This window comes from Nilaparvata lugens, chromosome 6, assembly GCF_014356525.2.
Source record: "Nilaparvata lugens isolate BPH chromosome 6, ASM1435652v1, whole genome shotgun sequence".
Taxonomy (NCBI): Eukaryota; Metazoa; Arthropoda; class Insecta; order Hemiptera; family Delphacidae; genus Nilaparvata; species Nilaparvata lugens.
The window spans coordinates 45,694,724-45,714,212 of record NC_052509.1 but is presented as its reverse complement, the minus strand read 5'-3'; the positions used below and the strand labels follow the sequence as shown (position 1 = coordinate 45,714,212).

General features: G+C 33.2%; 1 protein-coding gene across 1 annotated transcript; it reads left to right on the top strand.

The window, feature by feature from the left end:
- The first annotated feature begins 791 nt into the window (after positions 1–791).
- LOC111050515 (vesicle-associated membrane protein-associated protein B) lies at positions 792–17,872 on the top strand. Its single transcript, XM_039430894.1, has 6 exons — positions 792–988; positions 5,788–5,940; positions 7,614–7,717; positions 12,947–13,102; positions 13,874–13,978; positions 15,121–17,872. Exons 1-6 carry the CDS (start codon positions 928–930, stop codon positions 15,307–15,309), a joined length of 768 nt encoding a protein of 255 aa, XP_039286828.1. The 5' UTR covers positions 792–927; the 3' UTR covers positions 15,310–17,872.
- Positions 17,873–19,489: the final 1,617 nt, after the last annotated feature.

Sequence of the window (19,489 nt, the reverse complement as noted above, 5' to 3'; positions counted from 1 at the left end):
AGGTGCAAAGACACTAGCTTAGTAATAATGTAAGACCTTGAGCAATATAAAAATATATAGAAGTCACCGAAACTCACTTTTTTCGGTAATCTGAATTATGCAGGTAGTTTTGAAGGGTGCTGGTTTCAAAACCGAAAACCGAATCTTCATTTATAATGAAGTTAGAGGAAACAATAGATGAGTAATCAAATGTGAAATATGAAACGCGACAACACCTTGCACCGCGCACATTGACCTTTCATTATTATCGATTGAAAATGTTGACAAATTTCAATTATGGAATATAATAACAGTAATACAACTTTCAGAGGGACGTTAAACTTTATATCTTACTTTTCATTATTTTTGAATTCAATTTATAATTAACCGATTGAAAATAAAAACTGATGTGGGAAGTTGTTTTTATCAATAACTCAATACTAACAGTAACAACTAAATAGTAAAGACGAGTTGAAAGTAGATGGAGAGAAAATGCCTGTAGCTCTGCATATAAAATTATTTCAAAAATATATTAAAAATCTACGTCATAAACGTATAATTGATCATTTTTGCTTTGTACAGTAATACTGCGCTGAGATGTTTACAATACAAAAACAAATGCAACCATCCTGGAATATATTATCATCTGAAACAATGGAAAAATAATAACTTCTCCAGAAAAACGGTGAATAATATATAAGTTCTTGATCAATCTTTTATAAGAAATTGTCAAAAAATCTGCAGAAATAACACGAAGATATTGGTAATCATGACGTCACAATTTAACAGCAGTGGAGTTCTATGACGCATGCGTATATTGAGATAGCACTGAATTGAAGATTGAAGCTGAGTGTGAAGTGAAGGCCTTCCCGGGACTACAATTTATGTGTGGTTCGTTCGTGCTTTTGTTCGGTGTTTTGATTTACAAATCGTATATTGTTCAAAACTATGGCGAATAAACAAGAACAAGTTCTTATCATAGATCCACAGAATGAACTCAAATTCAGAGGTAATGTCTTCTCCAACCTTTCCCAGTCAATGCTGTGAACCCGTGTACATGAACGATGATTGTTCATTTTTGCCTTGAAGACCCAATCATTTATTCGTTAATCCTATTTGCTATTCTATTTGGACACAATTTCATTTTTCAATTTAGTTAATTTTCAGTTTTTTAATCATTTAATAAAGAGGGACTTTTATATTGGTATAATTAATTCTTGGTCAAGTCGTGAAGACGTTAACTTACCTAGATTCAATACCGTGCTAAAGTCTAATGAGATTGTATGGCTCGTGAATATAGCCTATGATCTCATGCGAATGAATCAATTTCTTGATTTTGCAAACAACAATATGATCAAATCTTGATTTTCATCAGAAACGAAAATTTCTGATCTTGTAATAGTATGCCAAATGCGGATTCATTGAAATATGGTTAGGTGTGTCCTTATCAAATAATTTCCAATCATCATAATTATTTTCTTTTTCACTAAATTCATCAGTAGCTCATCAAACAATTTCTCTATGTTTTTCAGAATACCGTATTATGTTTATTAGTTTTTCTTTGTTAATTTTTTTTATCAATCTGAATTAGTCAGGTTATGTTGAATAATAGGCATTAAGGATTATTGCTTATTGAGTTGATATAATATTATTTTATTTACCATTAACCATTAAGCTGTTGCAATTATTCTTGTTGATGTGCAATTTCTTAATAACAACTACGATTTTAGCCGCGCAGGAGCTTTTATTTGTAGATTCTATATCAATATAATGTAGACTATAGAGTAATAGACTACAATTTTTAATACAGTCGTAGCGCGGCTAGAATTGTAGTCGTCGCTAAAGAATTGCACATTTACTCATCTTGGTTAAAATTATCATAGTGAATCTGAGCTGGTTTTAATATTCTATCGTATTGCGTTGAATAGCTACGATATTTTGTATATCTTAGGGTCAGACCACATAAAGCGATTTTCAGGCAAGTTGCGGCAGGGCAGGAATCTCTCCTATTTACTGATTATCAGCTGATTTCTTAAGCGGTGGTCACACCAACGTCTGCTAGCGGTAGCGAGCTCGCTCCCGCGGAGGTAGTTTTTCTGGAAGCAGTTCACACCAAAAAACGTCCGCCAGCGGTAGTTTGGTTTTGTTCTTGTTTTGATGAGGCTGGTTCTCTAGAAGTGGGGGAAGGCCGGCAATCAGAGTGCTGTACTTCGCCTCTTTATAATTGTCGTTTCTGAAATTCCATATTATGGGTCGTTTCCTCACTTCTTCAATTAGGTTTTCCATTGAAGCAATAGTTGATTAAGAATAGATGAAGATTAAAGAAATATAATTAAATAATTTAAATAAAATGATGAACAACGAAAATGACAATGCAACAACGGAAGACAATGCAAATGACAATAGCTCAATTCCGACTGCAACACAAAATGTTGCGTCGCTGTAGGCATGCAAATGACTCATTGTCACGTATGAGTCTCGGTATTCTGCGCATGCGCTACCGATGGCGAAGTTCTGGAGTTCGCTTTCCATGTTATTAGATTGGCCACGTCAGACCGAGCTCACTACCGCTAGCGGTACTCTACTAGGAGACGTTTCAGAAGTTCGCCTGGCTCGCGAAGTGAAACTACCGCCGAGGTACTACCTCCGCGGTAGCGAGCTCGGTGTGACCTGCACAACTTAATAACATGGAAGGCGAGTTTTTTGACTTCGCTACCGCCGCGGACGCGAGCTCGGTGTGACCTGCCCTTTAATGCAACCCAATCAGCGTGATTCAGAGAGCTTCCTAGTTTTCCGCTAGAGCAATAATGCTTGAAAACGTTTCATGTGGCTTGGCCCTTATATATGACCTATCTTAATTGTCCACCAATCTGAAAATTTGAAGGGAAAGTTTTTCTGTCATGTATAATTTGGAGATACAGAACAAACTCACGCTAGATTGATAAATGCTACAGTAAGTTATTAAGTTCATTAGCCGATGATCTCATGAAAGATGTTGACTAAATTAATTATTTATGTGAAATTGATAGTGTTTTTGTAACTATGTCTATAAGCTTATCATTTTTAAATATAGCTTCTTTTTGCTCAATTGTTGTTTGTAATAATCAAGGTTTATTATTATTAAGTAATAATTATAAATATATTATTAGTATAGTAATACTATATTATATAGTATAAGTTTTTTTTTATTTCTATTCTAATCCGTTAACTCTCAAGTATTCGAGTAGCCTTTTGTGACATAGCTAGTCACGTAGGGTGTTTGAAACACATTTGCACCTATTTCCTCAAAAATGTATTTATTTAAAATACCAACTATTTTGTAAATCAATTATATTTTTTACTGTTATATTCCACCATTATCTTAGAAAAATTAAGGTAAAAGACTCTGTTTGATTTGGTAAGAAAATATAGAGAAAGGGTTAACAAATCCCTTGAAAATGAGCATCCTTTTTATATTTCCTATGAAAATTATGTTAGAATACCAAAAATCCGCTTTATTTCAGTTTTATTACATCATTTACATGTTTACTGAGCTTATAACACTATTATGAATGAGATGCTATTCAAATTCTGTTCAAGGGGCCAAGAAAAATGATATTATTGTTAATATTTATATATGCAATCTATTAAGATTCTGGCACTAAATTAATAAAATTCTCTCTTTTCAATATAGATTTCAGAAGGGTAAAAATTAATCAAATGTTACTTCCACAAATAAGATGAGAATAATGAAAGAATTATTCACTATATTTGCTGTACATCCATGTTTTATGTGTATATTACCACTATTTAGATACGTAGGTACTCTCCTGGGGTGTTGCGGTTACCCTCGCCAAGTTTGACATAGCTGTATAACCCAACAAATCAACAAAATATAAAAACTGGTTAGTTCCACTAATCAATATCTAGTTTGTAGGTATTGAGACAAAGAGCTAGAACTAGCCAACCACCACATCGAAATTGAATGAAATTTACAACACTGGGGTGTCTTGAACACCCCACGCGACTACACAAGGGTTAATCGAGTATTGTACATGTATATGTATTTGTACATGAAATTTTGTTAACAATCAACGCCGGTGATTCTGGTTGGTGCATCTAAGCTTTATAGAGTATTTCAGGTGCAGTTTATTAACATTAGCCTTGCCTTAACACTATCTGCCATTTCTTATACTAACTTGTTAGGCCTACCACTGCTATTAAGATTTTTTATATTGTTTATTTCTGTTTCACACGTGGGTTTAGCTGGACCTTCAATTCGTCAACCTTGAATAAATTCGTTTTATCGATCATTTTTATCCAATGTTAATTTTATTAATGCATAACTTCCAAACTAATTTTATACTTTATAGTGGTTGTTCCTCATAGCTCAATAATATTCTACTACAGATACTGAGAGAAACATTCATACTTTGAAAATATATCCATGAGTTTTAATTAATTTATTTCTCAGTTGAATTTATGTGTTATTCCAATATCAGGATTTGGTTTATAAATTTAGTGATTTGAAATTTTGTTTTTTATGGCAAGTACAATTAATCTGAATTAGAATCAATAGAATAAAATCTCATTGTAATAGATACGGTACAGAAGAAAACATTTAGTTGGAATGAATTAATAGTAATTATGAATTCTAAAATGGAAATGATGATTAATAGAAAGAGACTCGCCTATTTTTGTATTGTTCTCTACTCAATGTTGTTAATTTTCTAACTGCTATGATACTAACAATGCTTCGTAGTTGAAGTAAAAAATGCTCAGTTCGGTGTACTGTAGTTGTAGGCCTAACGTACAGTCTGAAAAGTCTCGTCTATAGTGGAATGGAATAATTATTACCGCTGATTTTGAGCTACGCAGTAAATGTGTCTGTTGTGTGCAAACGTTTATAAATAATTCTTTTGATGATATCTTGATAGTATACATTTTGAATTGTATTGGTGAGAATTACCTTAGGTGTTCCTACTAAAATTTATTACTGTACAATAATTATTATAAATATCCAATGAAAGCTATATAGAACTAAGGACTTTGAAGTAAGAACTAAAAAGATATTTGCTATTGCAAATATTGACCGAAGCATTTATTGTAAAAATAGCAGAAGGAAATTTGAAGAATGAAACAGAACAAAAATATAGCTTTCATTTGATATTTTGTAATAATTATTATAACTTACAGTAATAATATTCCAGCAGTTGGTTAACTGCAATTTCTAATAAAAAAATCTTCCATCTTTATAATTTATTGTTTCTTTCGACTTGTAAAATACTAATGTACTTGGTATGTGGTCCCAACATATCAACGTTTCATGTTATGGTACAGTGCTATGCCTCGTTTTGATTTAGGATCGTGGTACTGATTAATAATAAATTGCTAAGATAAGTTGATACTCATATCCCCTGGACAGATAATCACTTGAAGAGCCTCTCGACAAAATACAATGTTTGTAAAAATAGCTAATTTAAGTGGGAAATTGGTCCACCTATATCTCACTATCATCCTTCCCGTCACCCAGGCTCAAGCCAGATCTTATGTGCGCATGTGAGCAAAACTCTCACTAGAAAATATCTTTGGTCTGCACTTGCCAAAGAATCGAATTCAACTTTTCAAAAAGAAAATCCTTTGATTTTTTTTAATATGTTAAGGCGAACATAATTGTTACTAGCATAATTTACATTATTGCAAAATATAATGGTATTCTTTGGTACAGTAATTCATTATTGTTCTGTAGGATTTTGTCCATTATACTCAACCGTAGCCTACATCAACAAAGTTTTTATATTTTTTATGAAAACACTGAAATGCTTACAGGTCCATTTACTCAGCCGGTGACATCGTATATCAAATTATCAAACCCAACCACCACCCCAGTGGTTTTCAAGATCAAAACCACTGCTCCAAAAAGGTATTGTGTCAGACCAAATGCCGGAGTGGTAGAACCCAAATCTCTCATACCAATCGCAGGTGAGTTCAATTCAGTATTATTTGTCGTCATAATTTAAAACTTGAAACCCTGGGATAATGGTTTAGTAATCTAATATTATGTTGTATAATATTCGGAATAATGAATTTTCTAATTCATTGAAATCTAAGATTGTGTCTTTAATTGAGATTCAAAATGTCTTTTGCTTCATATAAAGATAATTAATTTTACATGAATATCATTGAGAGTCTTTGAATTGACTCCAAACCAGCATCAAAAGCGGGGTAGGTCAAGGAAAATAAGGATGGCCAATGTTCGAAAAGAGATGGAATGCAGAGGTTAGCGAGAGGGAGCGATGGCGGAGGGGATGATGAGAGAAGCGACTTCAAGTTGCAAAACTTGCGAAAAAATAACATGTATGATATTATTATAATACATCAAGATCTAGGATTGTGTCCTCAAATAAGATTCCTAATTTAGTCTGGTTTGTATAAAGCTAATTAATTTAACATGAATTATTTTAAGAGAACAATAGAAATATTTGCCAAAGTAGAAGAGTTTTACTCGATACATGTCAGTTTTGAGTGGTAGGCCTATTCCATGATTCAAGTTGATAATCTAAAACCAATGCTATAGCCAGCCTACTGATGAGCTATTTTCATGTCACAAATAGATATCCCAATTTATCTATCAAAGTTATTGTGATTGAGAGAGCTGGAATCATGAATGATTTTTTCTGTTTGATCTGATCAGAAGAAGATTCTTTTTAAAGATTCATGTTTTTATAGAAGCAGATATTCATAACTTACTTTTATCATCACTTCAAATATAATAAAAAATACTACATTTTGTTGCAACCAAAATTTCTGCAAATAAGGAAAACTGATAGTACATGAATACTCGTTTTCCAATACCCTACCTAACCTTCTCATTGTAACGTTTGTCATTGTTTCTTAAGGGGAGTCGGAAGGGCCTATACCACCAATGTTAAACTGGCCAACTTCAATGTACCTTTTTGAGATTTCCCATAAGAGATAGACTCACAATTTTTTCTTTTAATGAAAGAATGCATCTTTATCTTCAATCTGATGGAAGGAGTTTACCCTAAAATAATTTTTTCTCTGAATACATTTTTTTTAGAAAAGTTGCATTCGATTCTTGAAAAACTATATTTTCCATATAAATGTTCTTTTTTTGAGACGTATGTTGAAGATAGAGCTTTGAAATTTTGCAGACTTGTACAATAGGCATTACTCTTAAAAGTGATGGAGGCGATTTATCATATTTTCAATATTGACAGAGATATTGATGATAAATACATCGAAATAATTGGAAAAATACATTTTTCTCAAAAAATATATTTAGAGAAAAAATGATTGTAGAGTAAATTCCTTCCACCAGATTGAAGATAAAGATCCATTCTTCCATTTAAAGAAAAAATTGTGAGTCTACCTCCAGTGGAAATCTCAAAAAGGTACATTGAAGTTGGCCAATTTAACATTGGTGGTATAGGCCCTTCCGACTCCCCTTAGTTCTTAGCATAGGTTTCCTGCTCAAGAGGGCCTTATCGGAATCCTTACTATGTACTCTATCAGCAGTGGCTAAAGTGCATAAAAATAAGTATTGAAATTAGTTTTGTATTGTTAGATTGATTTTGTACAGCTATGAAAACTGTAACTTGTTTCTAAAAGAATATTTTCTTTTTCCTACGCAGTATCTCTACAACCATTCGAATTCGATCCAAATGAAAAGAACAAACACAAATTCATGGTGCAAACTATGATTGTTCAAGACTCGAGAGTTAATCTGGAAACTCTGGTAGGTAAACTGCGGTTTACGAATTTCATTTTCCTATTAATTTATCTTCTTTTTTAAAGATAAATTGTATTATCGTAAATGCCAATTTCCAAATTCTTTATTTTCGTTCCAGAGTGGCATGATTTACTGAACTGTTTTCTCAACTTGAAAGTGAATTCATTTTATTTACTAATTTTTGAAATATAACCCATTTAGTTGAATAAATGTAATGGTTACAATACAATTATTTACACTTGTACCACAAGAGAATGAGTGTTCTTACCGAAAATGTACCAATGTAATCTTCCAAATATATTATTTGGATACATGAGAGAAGTCCAGAACAAATTTCTTCATGCAAAATTTTCTTTGTGCTAGATACAGAGTGGCCCAAAAACCTCGTATTTACAGTTCATTTTACAGTTTTTAGCTATTTCTGCCAAATCCAGTAATCGGACGGATGGTTGAAGCCGAGGATTAGGTATTTTTCTTAATACAAGGAGCATTGTTGTCAGTTGTAACTGAAAATCTATATGAGATAGAGCGCTCTATCTGATATTAGATTGTAGGCACAAAAATACGCCCAGAGGGACTTTGAATTATACATCTAACTAAATGGTAACAATCTGAAGATATTATTGATCAAAAACTAAAATTCATCAGAATTGAATTTTTCTTTAAATTCTACTCATTTTTGAAAAATCATAACTCAGTACTTATTGAAGATAGAGAGTTCTGAATGATTTCATTTTTTCAGAATTTTATAATCTGAAACAAAGGCTAGAGCAAATTTTTCCGTCCGATTACTGGATTTGGCAGAAATAGCTGAAAACTGGAAATACGAGGTTTTTGGGCCACTCTGTATCTAGCACAAGGAAATTTTGCTTGAAGAAATTGGTTCTGAGTTTTTCTCATGTATCCGAAATATATATTAAAAAATCAGAACTACGGTACAATATAAATAGCAAGCACCAATGTATATAGTGACTGGACTATATCTCCCTTCTTGAAAAGAGATTTGACAGTAGCCACTTTGCAAACTTCTGGGATGCTCAATTGTCTCCAGCACATATTTATCAAATGGAGGAAGCGAAGTTTGAAGAAGAGTCCCCCATGCTTGAACAGCTCCATATTTAAACCATCTGTCCCAGCTTGACTTATCTCATAGTCTTTTCTAACCTTGTATTCTGCAGGCTAAAACCTATTTAATTTTAAATTTCCGTTGATATTCCTAAATTGAAAAAAATTGTAACCAGCGACCAATGAAGACTTGCAGGTTTCAGGGGCAGTGGGCGCACACAGGCTCACTCAATGACTGGAAAAAGTCCTATGCTATGCGTAGAGTGACTGTATTTACCAAAGTTCAGGCAGTGAACGTCAAGTTTCTATTACTGCTACAATTTACACTTCACATTATAAGTAATGAGTTATACATAGAAATGGATTGATAAGAAAATGGTACAAGACTTTTAAGGTGAAGGTGAAATAAAGGTACTTGAACAGATAATGTCGGGGCGGTAATCATTACACGAACGTTGCGCCCCCCAAGCCGCGGCGTCCGGGGTGACCGACCCGGTCGCCCTGCCCTTTGGGCGGCCCTGAGTATATTGTTCACTAGTATTTGCTCAATATAACTGAATTTAGATTAAATTAAGTGAACAGTACATAATGTGTTTACACTCGCAAGTTCAGTAATAGAAATCTCTTTCAACATCAACCTTTAAATATAACACTGGGGTGTACCTCACCCCATTTTTATTGGTATTATATTTAAATATAATACTGGGGTGTACCACACCCCATTTTTATTGGTGTTTGGCAAGTGTGTTTTATGAGTTATCCAAGTCAAATCAAATCAAATTTATTTGTTTCCAGCATTTACAGTATAAACAATATATAAAAAGATATAATTGAAACAACACTCACATGGACACGCTGGTCTGTTTGTGAGTTGTTTGAGTTCGTAATTACATTATTTAAATTATTATAACTTGAGAGAAATTCCTGGAAATTAGATTTGGCTAGGTACATTGTATTGAAATGAAAAGAATAACTTAAATAAAGAAGTAAATTGAATTATGATATGTTAGATAATAGAAATTATTATTCAATCATAGAAATATTGTAGCACAACTACACACATACAACTCACACATACAGGGAGGGGGAAGACAGCACACACACACCACACACATACACACACACCACACACATACACACACACCAACATTCTAAAATGGCTGTTAAATGCATTTAAATTCATTGGTTGATTACTGATGGAGGTAGAGAAGATGAAAATTGGAAGCTCAAAATAATAAATATATAGAGGAATAAAATTTGTATAGAATATAGGTCTACAGTAGAATAATTTGAAGCGTAAGCCTGGAGTTTAACCAACCGCGTTTGCGCGCAGCGGGGCTAGACGTACGCAGATCTCAAAATCAGATCACATTCGTCGTTATTTAAGGCAGATAACCACCCCCGCAATACTCTTTTGTATTGGTATATTGAGCATTCCCCCGGCTGACTAACAAACAAAGGTGCATTCCGCAGAATTACGTGAACCAGATATGTCACATTTCTGTCGCAGACAGATCTCATATTACGTGAAACACCAGAATGATGGAGATATGAGCCGCGGGTCAGGTAATTGTGTTGATGTTATTTTTAAATGCATAGGTCATAACAGATTTGATGAAAAGTTTTTTTATAGTGAGAACATTGAAAAAATTGAACAAGAGATCTGATGAATAAGTCCTTTCCAGACCTAGTCTAGCCTTGATAATTGCTTTCTGAGTTATAGATAATTCTTTAATGTATACATCACATGCACCGCCCCATGCAATAATACAGTATGTCATGATAGACTGAGCAAATGAAAAATATACCATTCTTAATTCTTTAACATTGAGGATACCATGTAATTTAGAGAAAACGAAGATCAACTTTCTCAACTTATTTTTCAAGTAGGCTATGTGCTGCATCCAACTCAGTCTATTATCAAAAATGATACCCAGATATTTTATTTCATTTACAGACTCAATTGACCTGCAGTCACATTCAACATCCCACTCACGACCACACATGTGAAGTTTAAGATCCAACTGGGGAGGTGGGGCACGTTTTTTGTGAAGAAAAATAGGCATGACTTTGGTTTTACTAATATTCATACTAAGGATATTGCTATCAAACCACTTTTTCAGTCTCACTACACCACTATTTGCGGTCCTGTACACTTCTCTCCAGCTATCCCCCTCAAAATACACAGCAGTGTCGTCAGCAAATAACAAAATTTTCCCCATAATATTGCTTTCAATTATGTCATTAATGTACAGGAGAAATAGAACCGGACCAAGGGTACTACCCTGGACTACTCCATAGTCTATTCCCTGAACATTACTGTATGTATTGTTGATACTCACAATCTGTTTACGCTCAGACAAGTAGCTATTGATCCATGAATGAGCTATCCCAGCAATACCATATTTATACAGTTTTCTCATCAAGATGGAGCGGTCTATAGAATCAAAAGCCTTGGTGAGGTCAACAAATAGAAGAAGAATGTATTTATTATTATTAATACCCACCCTCAAAAAGTCGCTTAAGCGATAAAAACAGTTTTCTGAGTTGCAATCGTCCCTGAAGCCGAATTGAAACTCAGTGAGTAGGTTGTTAGTTTTTATGTAATTATTTAATTGTTTTTTAAAACATTTTTCAATAACTTTTGAGAAAATACTAAGTAATGATATAGGACGGTAATTATTAAGGTCAACTTTACTACCTGACTTGTGGAGAGGGATTACTTTGGCAAGCTTAAACAAATCAGGGAAAATTCCGGTTCTGAAACTACAATTTATGATGTGGCAGAGCGGGGTGAGAAGAATATCAATATTATTTTTTATCAAGTTAGCGGGAATATCATCACAGCCAGGGGCAGAGCCTCCCTGAATTCCCATCACACATTGGCGAACGTCCTGTTCTGAAACCTCTCTAAGAATAAATCTGGATTCAGAGTCAGGTGGTGTAAATGGAATTGTTCTGATATTGGCATTATTTTGTCTTATTTTTTGAGCTAGATCAGCTCCTATGTTAGCAAAAAATTTATTGAAGTCATTGGCAATATCTAGTGAGGAATTTAATGTATGGTTATCACTGGAGCATGAGCTTAAGAAATTTTGTACTGGAAAAGGAGTTTTATTGTTATTTGAACCAGATATTTCATTAATTGTTTTCCAAAATTGTTTAGGGTTGTTAGTTGATTCAAATATTTTCTGTTTATAGTAAGCTTTTTTAGTTGTTTTAAGAAGTCGGCTTAATACACGGCGATACTCGGTGTAATAATTGATCAGTTGCACATTAAACGGCTGTCTTCTAATTACTCTGTGTAAATTATTTCTTTTTCTAATTGCCCTGACAAGGCTTAAAGTGATCCAGGGCTTCAGTCTTTTATCAGCACTCCTCCTCGGATGGGACGAGGCGGAACGCTGATACACACTTTGAATTAATTCAATAAATTTAGTTGAACTTGTGTTTGGGTCATCCGAGGTAATGACCTCCCCCATGGCTGTTCAGATAGAAGATTTGAAAATATTGCAAGGTTTGTTCTCTGAAGTCATAATTTGAACGAATTTCCGGCCTATTTATTATATTGTTTTATAATTATACCTATTGGATAATGGTCTGTGATATCATACTTCAATACTGACGGGAAAAGGGAATTAGTATCATGATGTTTAACAAATAAATGGTCAATGCAAGATGATGAATTGGCTGTTACTCTAGTTGGTACGTCAATACAGCAAACGAAACCAGCTTCATATAATGTGTCAAGGTACCTACTGCTAATGTTATTAATTTGGTCGCCGAGAATATTGCAGTTGATGTCGCCAACAATCAACTGGATAACTCTATTATTATTAAGTTGATGATGATGATTATCAATATTGTTATTATTATGATTGATATTATTTTCTTGATATCTATCCCCCAACCCATCGATAAAGCTAGCCAGGTCAACTCCGTGACAACGATAAACACAAAGTAAATTGTAGCGTTGATTATCCCTATCACAAACCAGATTAAGACACCGCAATCCTCCGACATTCACTTCACAGCAAGAATACAGCAAACTCGAACTCACATAAACTACTATTCCATCATTCTGATTGTATTGGGTAGACGTTTCAAATATTGTTTTTTCAAGTTTTCATTGTTTTAGTTCAAGTATTGTTTTTTTTTCAACGTTTTCAGTGGAAAGAGGTGGACTCAGAAAATTTAATGGATTCAAAATTGAAGTGTGTGTTCGAAATGCCAGTGGATGGAGATGCGCCCACTTCTGCGCCATCTCAAGCTTCCAACGACAAAGTAGACTCATCCAATGAAGAAATGAGAAGGATTGGAGAATCGGTGAGTTCTAACCCTGATTTATTTCTCACTTGAACAGGTAGTAAACATTCATAATTTACTTTGTAAATCATTGGGATTTATTTCCATTCGACAAGAATCCAGTTAGTGAACACTTACATTTCAGAGTTATGATTTAATTTTCTTTACTTTTCGTTAATTCCTCGTGTTTCACTAGTTCTAAAACGTCTAGTCTCTACTAGTTCTAAACTAGATTTTTCAAATGTTTATCAAGTATATCTCTAATATTTATTTGAAATTCAATTTTGCTTATCAATAATATCAGTTAATAGTTTGTAAATTAATATAAAGCCTTGCTTTATTGTGAGTTATCATATTATATAAGAGTGTATAAGCCATTATATTGTAATCTGCATAAATAAAGCATCTAATCTAATCTTTTTTAAGGTTAAGAGATTGAACCTTAACTCCGCCTAATAAATTGTTGTATTCAATTTTATTTATGATTAACTTAACACTCTTTCATAACATATAATTTACTTGCATAGTATTTATTTTATGAATGCTATATCACTTCTTCTAAAGAGGAAAAGGTAATGAATTGGAAAGAAGCTTGATATGATTGAGGTAACAAAATTTTAAGAAGACATTCTACTCAAAATTATAAGATGCACTTAAAGCTATTCACTACATTATTCATACTTTGTATTCAAAGATATATTCACTGTAAGAATTTCCACTACTGACTTCGAGCATTGAAGAGATAAATAAAATTTACTCGTTTTAATGTTCAACTTTCATTGTTTTTTTCAGCAAAGTGGAAGTCCAGATAGCGGTGAACTAGCTAAAGCAGCGAAAGAAGTCAAATACCTCAGAGAAGAGGAAAGCAGCTTACGTTACGAAAACTTGAAACTAAAGGTGAGGATAACTAGAACTTGAAATAGCTCGCGTAATGTTCCATTTTTAGTTCAAATCTACATAGTTGATGCTATTAGCGTCTTCAACCAGCATGATGTGATTGTAATTCATTAATTTTGACTTACGACGCTGGCAACTATTGTTTTGATAAAAATCGCCTATAATTTGGTCAAGTATAACGTTCACAGTGATTGTCAATACTATTTAATTATTATATAAAGATCGATGAAATAGTTTTTAACTATAGTTGAACAAAATTGACAAGTTTTTTTTTTACATTTTGTTTGTAAATTATTGACGAAGTGAGGAGAGACAGCTCTTCTTATTCCACATCCAGTTCAAATGTCTGTGCTTTCGTCATTACCTACTACTCCAAAACAAAATGCCGAATATCAGTGAAGATTATGCTGGGTTATTATATTATTTACAATTATTCATATTATTTAGGGGTCCATTAAACAGTATAATATTTACCAGCCCATTCAACCCTCGAATATAACACCAATAAAAATGAGTTTTGGTACATCCCAGTGTTATATTTAAAAGGTTAACCCAAAGGTTATGTTTTGAAGATTAATGATCATATTTCAGATAATAGATATTTGCACGTTAATAGTCATCACATTTTTGTTAGTTTTTACACGGTTCTAATGAGGAATCAAATGTTTGATGAACGTTGACAAACGTTTATCAAATATCTATGTGGCTAAATACAGTATGCTAATATTAATATCATATACACCGTGTCCCACGAAGAGGTTTACACGATTACGTGCCCATTCATGCACCGATCTTTTTTAAATTTTACACAGTTTACAAAGTAGGTTCTAAACATATTCTCAGAAAATTTCAACTTCCTAACCTTCGTAGAAACAAAATGGCGGCTTATTGAAAATTGAATGAATTGGTAAAATTTTAAATAGGCCGCCATTTTGTTTCTACGAAGGTTAGGGAGCTTATATTAAGAATCTACTTTGTAAACTGTGTAAAATATGAAAAAGTTCGGTGCATGAATATGCTCGTAATAAACGTGTAAACCTTTTCGTGGGACACGGTGTACATGCCTGTGTAATGAGGTCCCTTCTCAATGACGGAACTCGACAAATTGTTGTAAGGTTTATAATGGTGTGTTGTTTGTTTAGGAGGAGGTGGAAGTGTTGCGACGCAAACTGCAGCAGTCGGCGCACAGCGGCGGTGGCGGCGGCGGAGGTCTGCAGAAAAGCTCGGCGCCAAACTCCATCACATCCAACCAGGGTTTCATGATACTATTTCTAGGAACAGCAATAGGAATGGCTCTGATAGGTATTTGGCTGGGCAAGTACATGCTCTGAACGCATGCTCATAACGTCCTACATCATTGTCCTGTCCTTTCCAAATTGTCCATACATCATATTAGTAGACATTCCCTCACCCCTCCTTTGCTCCTTCCCCCCGCTCACCCCCCGCATCACTCTTTCTCTCATCTTCTCTCTATCTACTCCCCTTTCGAAACAGACCTTTCACCACTAATCATGCTATTAAAATGATACATAATGATACATTATTGTCTCTTGAGAGAGGCTTTAAGATATGTTGATGATATTATCTTACTCTTCGATATAATGAGAGAAAATGGTTACAGTTGATTAGAAATATATTAATATAACTTCCCAGGTTTGGTGTTTTGAAAAAGGGGGCTTTGATTTATGTGTATACGTATGTTTCAATTATGTTTTCTCTGTTCTGTTTGACAAACTAATTTTTAGCGCTTGCCCAGAAGACAAATGCAGTCTGGCAGATACGCTCCTTTCAAATTAGTCAAGGTTGTTCATGATATTAATGCGCAGCGCAGCGCAGAGTATTGTAAATGCCGCACGGCCATGTTGCATTATTGACAAAGTTATTGTAAATAGCTTGTAATTACAAATTAAGAAAATTGAAAATTTCAAATTGGCGGCCGATCTAATTTATATATTCGATTGAATAATTTATTGATTACTCATCAATTTATAATAATCACTTATCTGTCTTTGTACAACTCGTTGTAAATAATGAAAAAAGTTGAGAACTTTAACGGATAATACTCATTTACAGTTTGATAACTAATCACTCCGTCATTGTAAAATTCAACTCATTGAAAATTAATTTCTCATTTTTCTATTACTATCTATTAAATGGTGAACGGCATGATAAAAGATCGCTGTTTCCGCCATTGTTAAATACACGTTTTAAAGTGTTGAATTTTTCTTATCTGTAATTACACGCTGGTATTAAAATAAAATCTGTTTTGTATTGTATGTGGCTTGATTCATTTTTAATCCTGCTACATAGTTTTAACCTTTATTAAATTTTAGTGTGAACCCATCGTAATAATTTAGGTCCAATCGAGTTTCGAAATCAATGAGTGAATAAATTAGTGGCTATGTAATGCAACCGAATTGATTTTATTTTTAAAATTATTGTATCAAATTAATAATGATCAGTTACTGCATTTAATTGGAATTTACATTCGTATCTATTATGGAAGATTGTTGAACGTGTCTAATTGTTTACTTCAATTTGTTAAAATGTCAGTTTCTCATATTTAAACTTTCTAATGTTTGCTAGCTCTTGAAAATTCATTGTTTTGTTTCAAACAAATTTAAACTTTTTAATGTTTGCTAGCTTTTGAAAATTCATTGTTTTGTTTCAAACAAATTTACAAGTGATTGTTTTTGAACGATTGCTCTATTGTACTAATTTAATATTATTTCACTTGATCCACAAATTCTAATGAAAGCTATATTAATCAATGTAGAAAAGTTTCATGTAAGATACAATTTAATAGAATTATATAACTTGCTTGTTCAATAAAATTGTTCTCATTAATCAGTTTCAGTTATTGATTGAAAGTAATAACAAGCATTTTACAAAGTCATATATGGGATTGAAACATCCAGATATGTAAATACATTTTTCCGGTGCTTGAATAATGGATATAATCCATCTTTTATGCCTTCATATTTGCATTTGATTCTTAGGTGTTTGTCGTTTGCTTTGACTTTATAATTATTGTACTGTATTATTTGAATTATTTGAAGCTGTCCCAATATGCACTATCACGTCATTTCCTAGATTTCGATTTATTTACCTTGAACTTTGAATTTAAATAATTTTGCCAACTGTCTCACTGGAATTTTAATAATTTCGAATCCACGTACGTATTGTTTATAGGGATCACAATTATGTCTGAGCTGCTTTGGAATGAATCGAACTTTTATGCTGGTTAATAGAGTAGTGACATGAAAGAAAGGAAACCAATTTATTGAGTTATTTTACCATAGACTGAAATGCAAATCATAAATAATAATCTATAATACATTAGGATTGTTCTCTATTCTAAGTGCATTGTCATTCGTTGCATTTTCGTGTTTTTTGGCAAATCTACTTACCTCTCAAGAATTTACTTCAAACTTTCTGTTATGACTATTATTATAATATTATTGAATAGTCAACTTATAAAGCTTTGCATCACATTTTCTGTTTGCGGGAATACATTTGAACAGCGAACTAAACTAAGTCCTTGTAAATAAAGCACTTCAATAAAACAACATCTCTCTATTCTCACTTGAGTGTTCTAATCATATTACATTGTATTTGCTTTTTTGACTAGTATGAGTGTGTGTGAGGGTGGTTGTGCGAATGAATGAATGAGTGCTAGTTGGTTCTCAGTTTGTTGATAAAAAGCAACAATAACAAAATTTTGATTTTAAAATTATTTTGTACAATGCTGTGTTATTGATTGATAGTTATGTAATAATTATAGGATGAATAATTTGAAATATAATTAATGAGTATTAACAGTATAAATTGTTTGTTGCTGCAGCTCTAGCAATGTAGAAATTATAAATGGCAAAATAAAGTTGTTAATTAGGATTGTCGATGATTTAATTTATCTCCACTGATGTAAGATATAGTAAAATATAATGTCTTTTCAATATTACAACGATACTGTAGTACAAGATTTTTTTTATTAATTCGTTAGGCCTGGTGCAAATGGAAACTATCCAACGATCTTTGTTGCATTACTTAATATCTTTTCTCTATGTTTTGTATTGAATCAGGAAGAGGAAGCAAATACCCCATTCTTTCTATCCAACCCGCTTGTGATCAAGATCTTACTTTTATAAAAAATTACAACCGGTATATTTTCTAGATCCGCAGTAAGTAACAAAGTTGCATTTCCAATAATTTTTTTTCAAGGGCCTCGTTAATATAAAAAATAGGAACGCGATTAGTTGGATGCCAACTATTTTTGAATCACCATTATTTTACTAACTGCAGCTTTTAAATTAGAACCAGGCTTGTGAGAATGTCATTATTGTAAGCAACATTGATTACAACCCCACCAAAAACCCGTATTGTAAGCTGTGTCCATACTCAGCTTATGTGGCTTTCAATTCATCATTCAAGCCTTGCGCATACCGACGTAGGATTAGTGCTAAAACATTCTTATTTTAAAGTCCTGCACATTGCACATAGGTATTCAAAATAATTATGCTAGGGTGAGCAGAAATGGGAAACATCAATAAAGGAGCATAATTATTTCTCCACCCGTCATAATTATTTTTCTTCCAAGGAAAGCTTTTTGTCCTAATTATGCAGAATATTCTGTTGTGTTGAAATTGATACCGCTGGTTCAAAAGCTCCCCATAGCGAAAACTCCCAAATCAAATTTTTGATATTCTGTTAGAAAATGATTGTTTCAAACTGACTAAATTAGTGATAGAACATTTTTATCTTCTTTACTCAAAAGTGTTAATTTATCGTACCTTTGAAAAAGTAAATTGCAATCTTGATTTTTGAAATGTCCAATGAGCTGTTTTAAAGGTGCAATTCCTTATGAGGCGTTCCAGCAGCGCAGCTATAAGCTTGCTTGACTGCGTGAAGAGCTTTCTGCTTATCGCTGCGCAGAAGCCTGCGCTGCTAGAACGCCTCTAACAAATTCCATCTTAAGCCGTGTCCACATTGAACATACATGGCAGACATGTTTGTTGAGAAGCTCAGGGACAAACATTTTAAAAAGTTTGGACAATCATTGTTTGTCAAACAAAAATTACTGTTTTTCTAAACATTTTCAGACTTGACAGCTGTAAACATAAAACCTGTTCTTCCCACTTACAAATATTTTGTTTGGTGACGCGTCCACACTGGCCACGGGCAAACATTGTTTGTCGAACATTTTTGTTCAGTGTGGACTGTGGACACGGCTTCAAATCAATTTGTAATGATCTATCAATGCTTCATACTCAGAAAAATAATTGTTGAAGGTCGTCTACTATCAAATCGAGACCGATAGAAATTTTAAACACAGACTGGAAACCAGGGAATGCGAGACCTCTTAGTTTTTGTTTAGTTTATCAATGACATGACGTGAGTAAAGAAGGAAAACTTCCATAATACAAGCATTATATTATCTAAATTCAAACGACATAATATGCTTCTAGCACTACATTAGACTGTATCTACAAAACGCTATATTGCTGTTCGGCA

Bases quoted from the DNA above. Each gene is read 5' to 3' on its own strand.
- LOC111050515 (XM_039430894.1), top strand. From the start codon at position 928: ATGGCGAATAAACAAGAACAAGTTCTTATCATAGATCCACAGAATGAA. The intron at 13,103-13,873 runs GTGAGTTCTAAC...TGTTTTTTTCAG, and splicing joins TGAGAAGGATTGGAGAATCG to CAAAGTGGAAGTCCAGATAG. The intron at 13,979-15,120 runs GTGAGGATAACT...TTGTTTGTTTAG, and splicing joins ACGAAAACTTGAAACTAAAG to GAGGAGGTGGAAGTGTTGCG.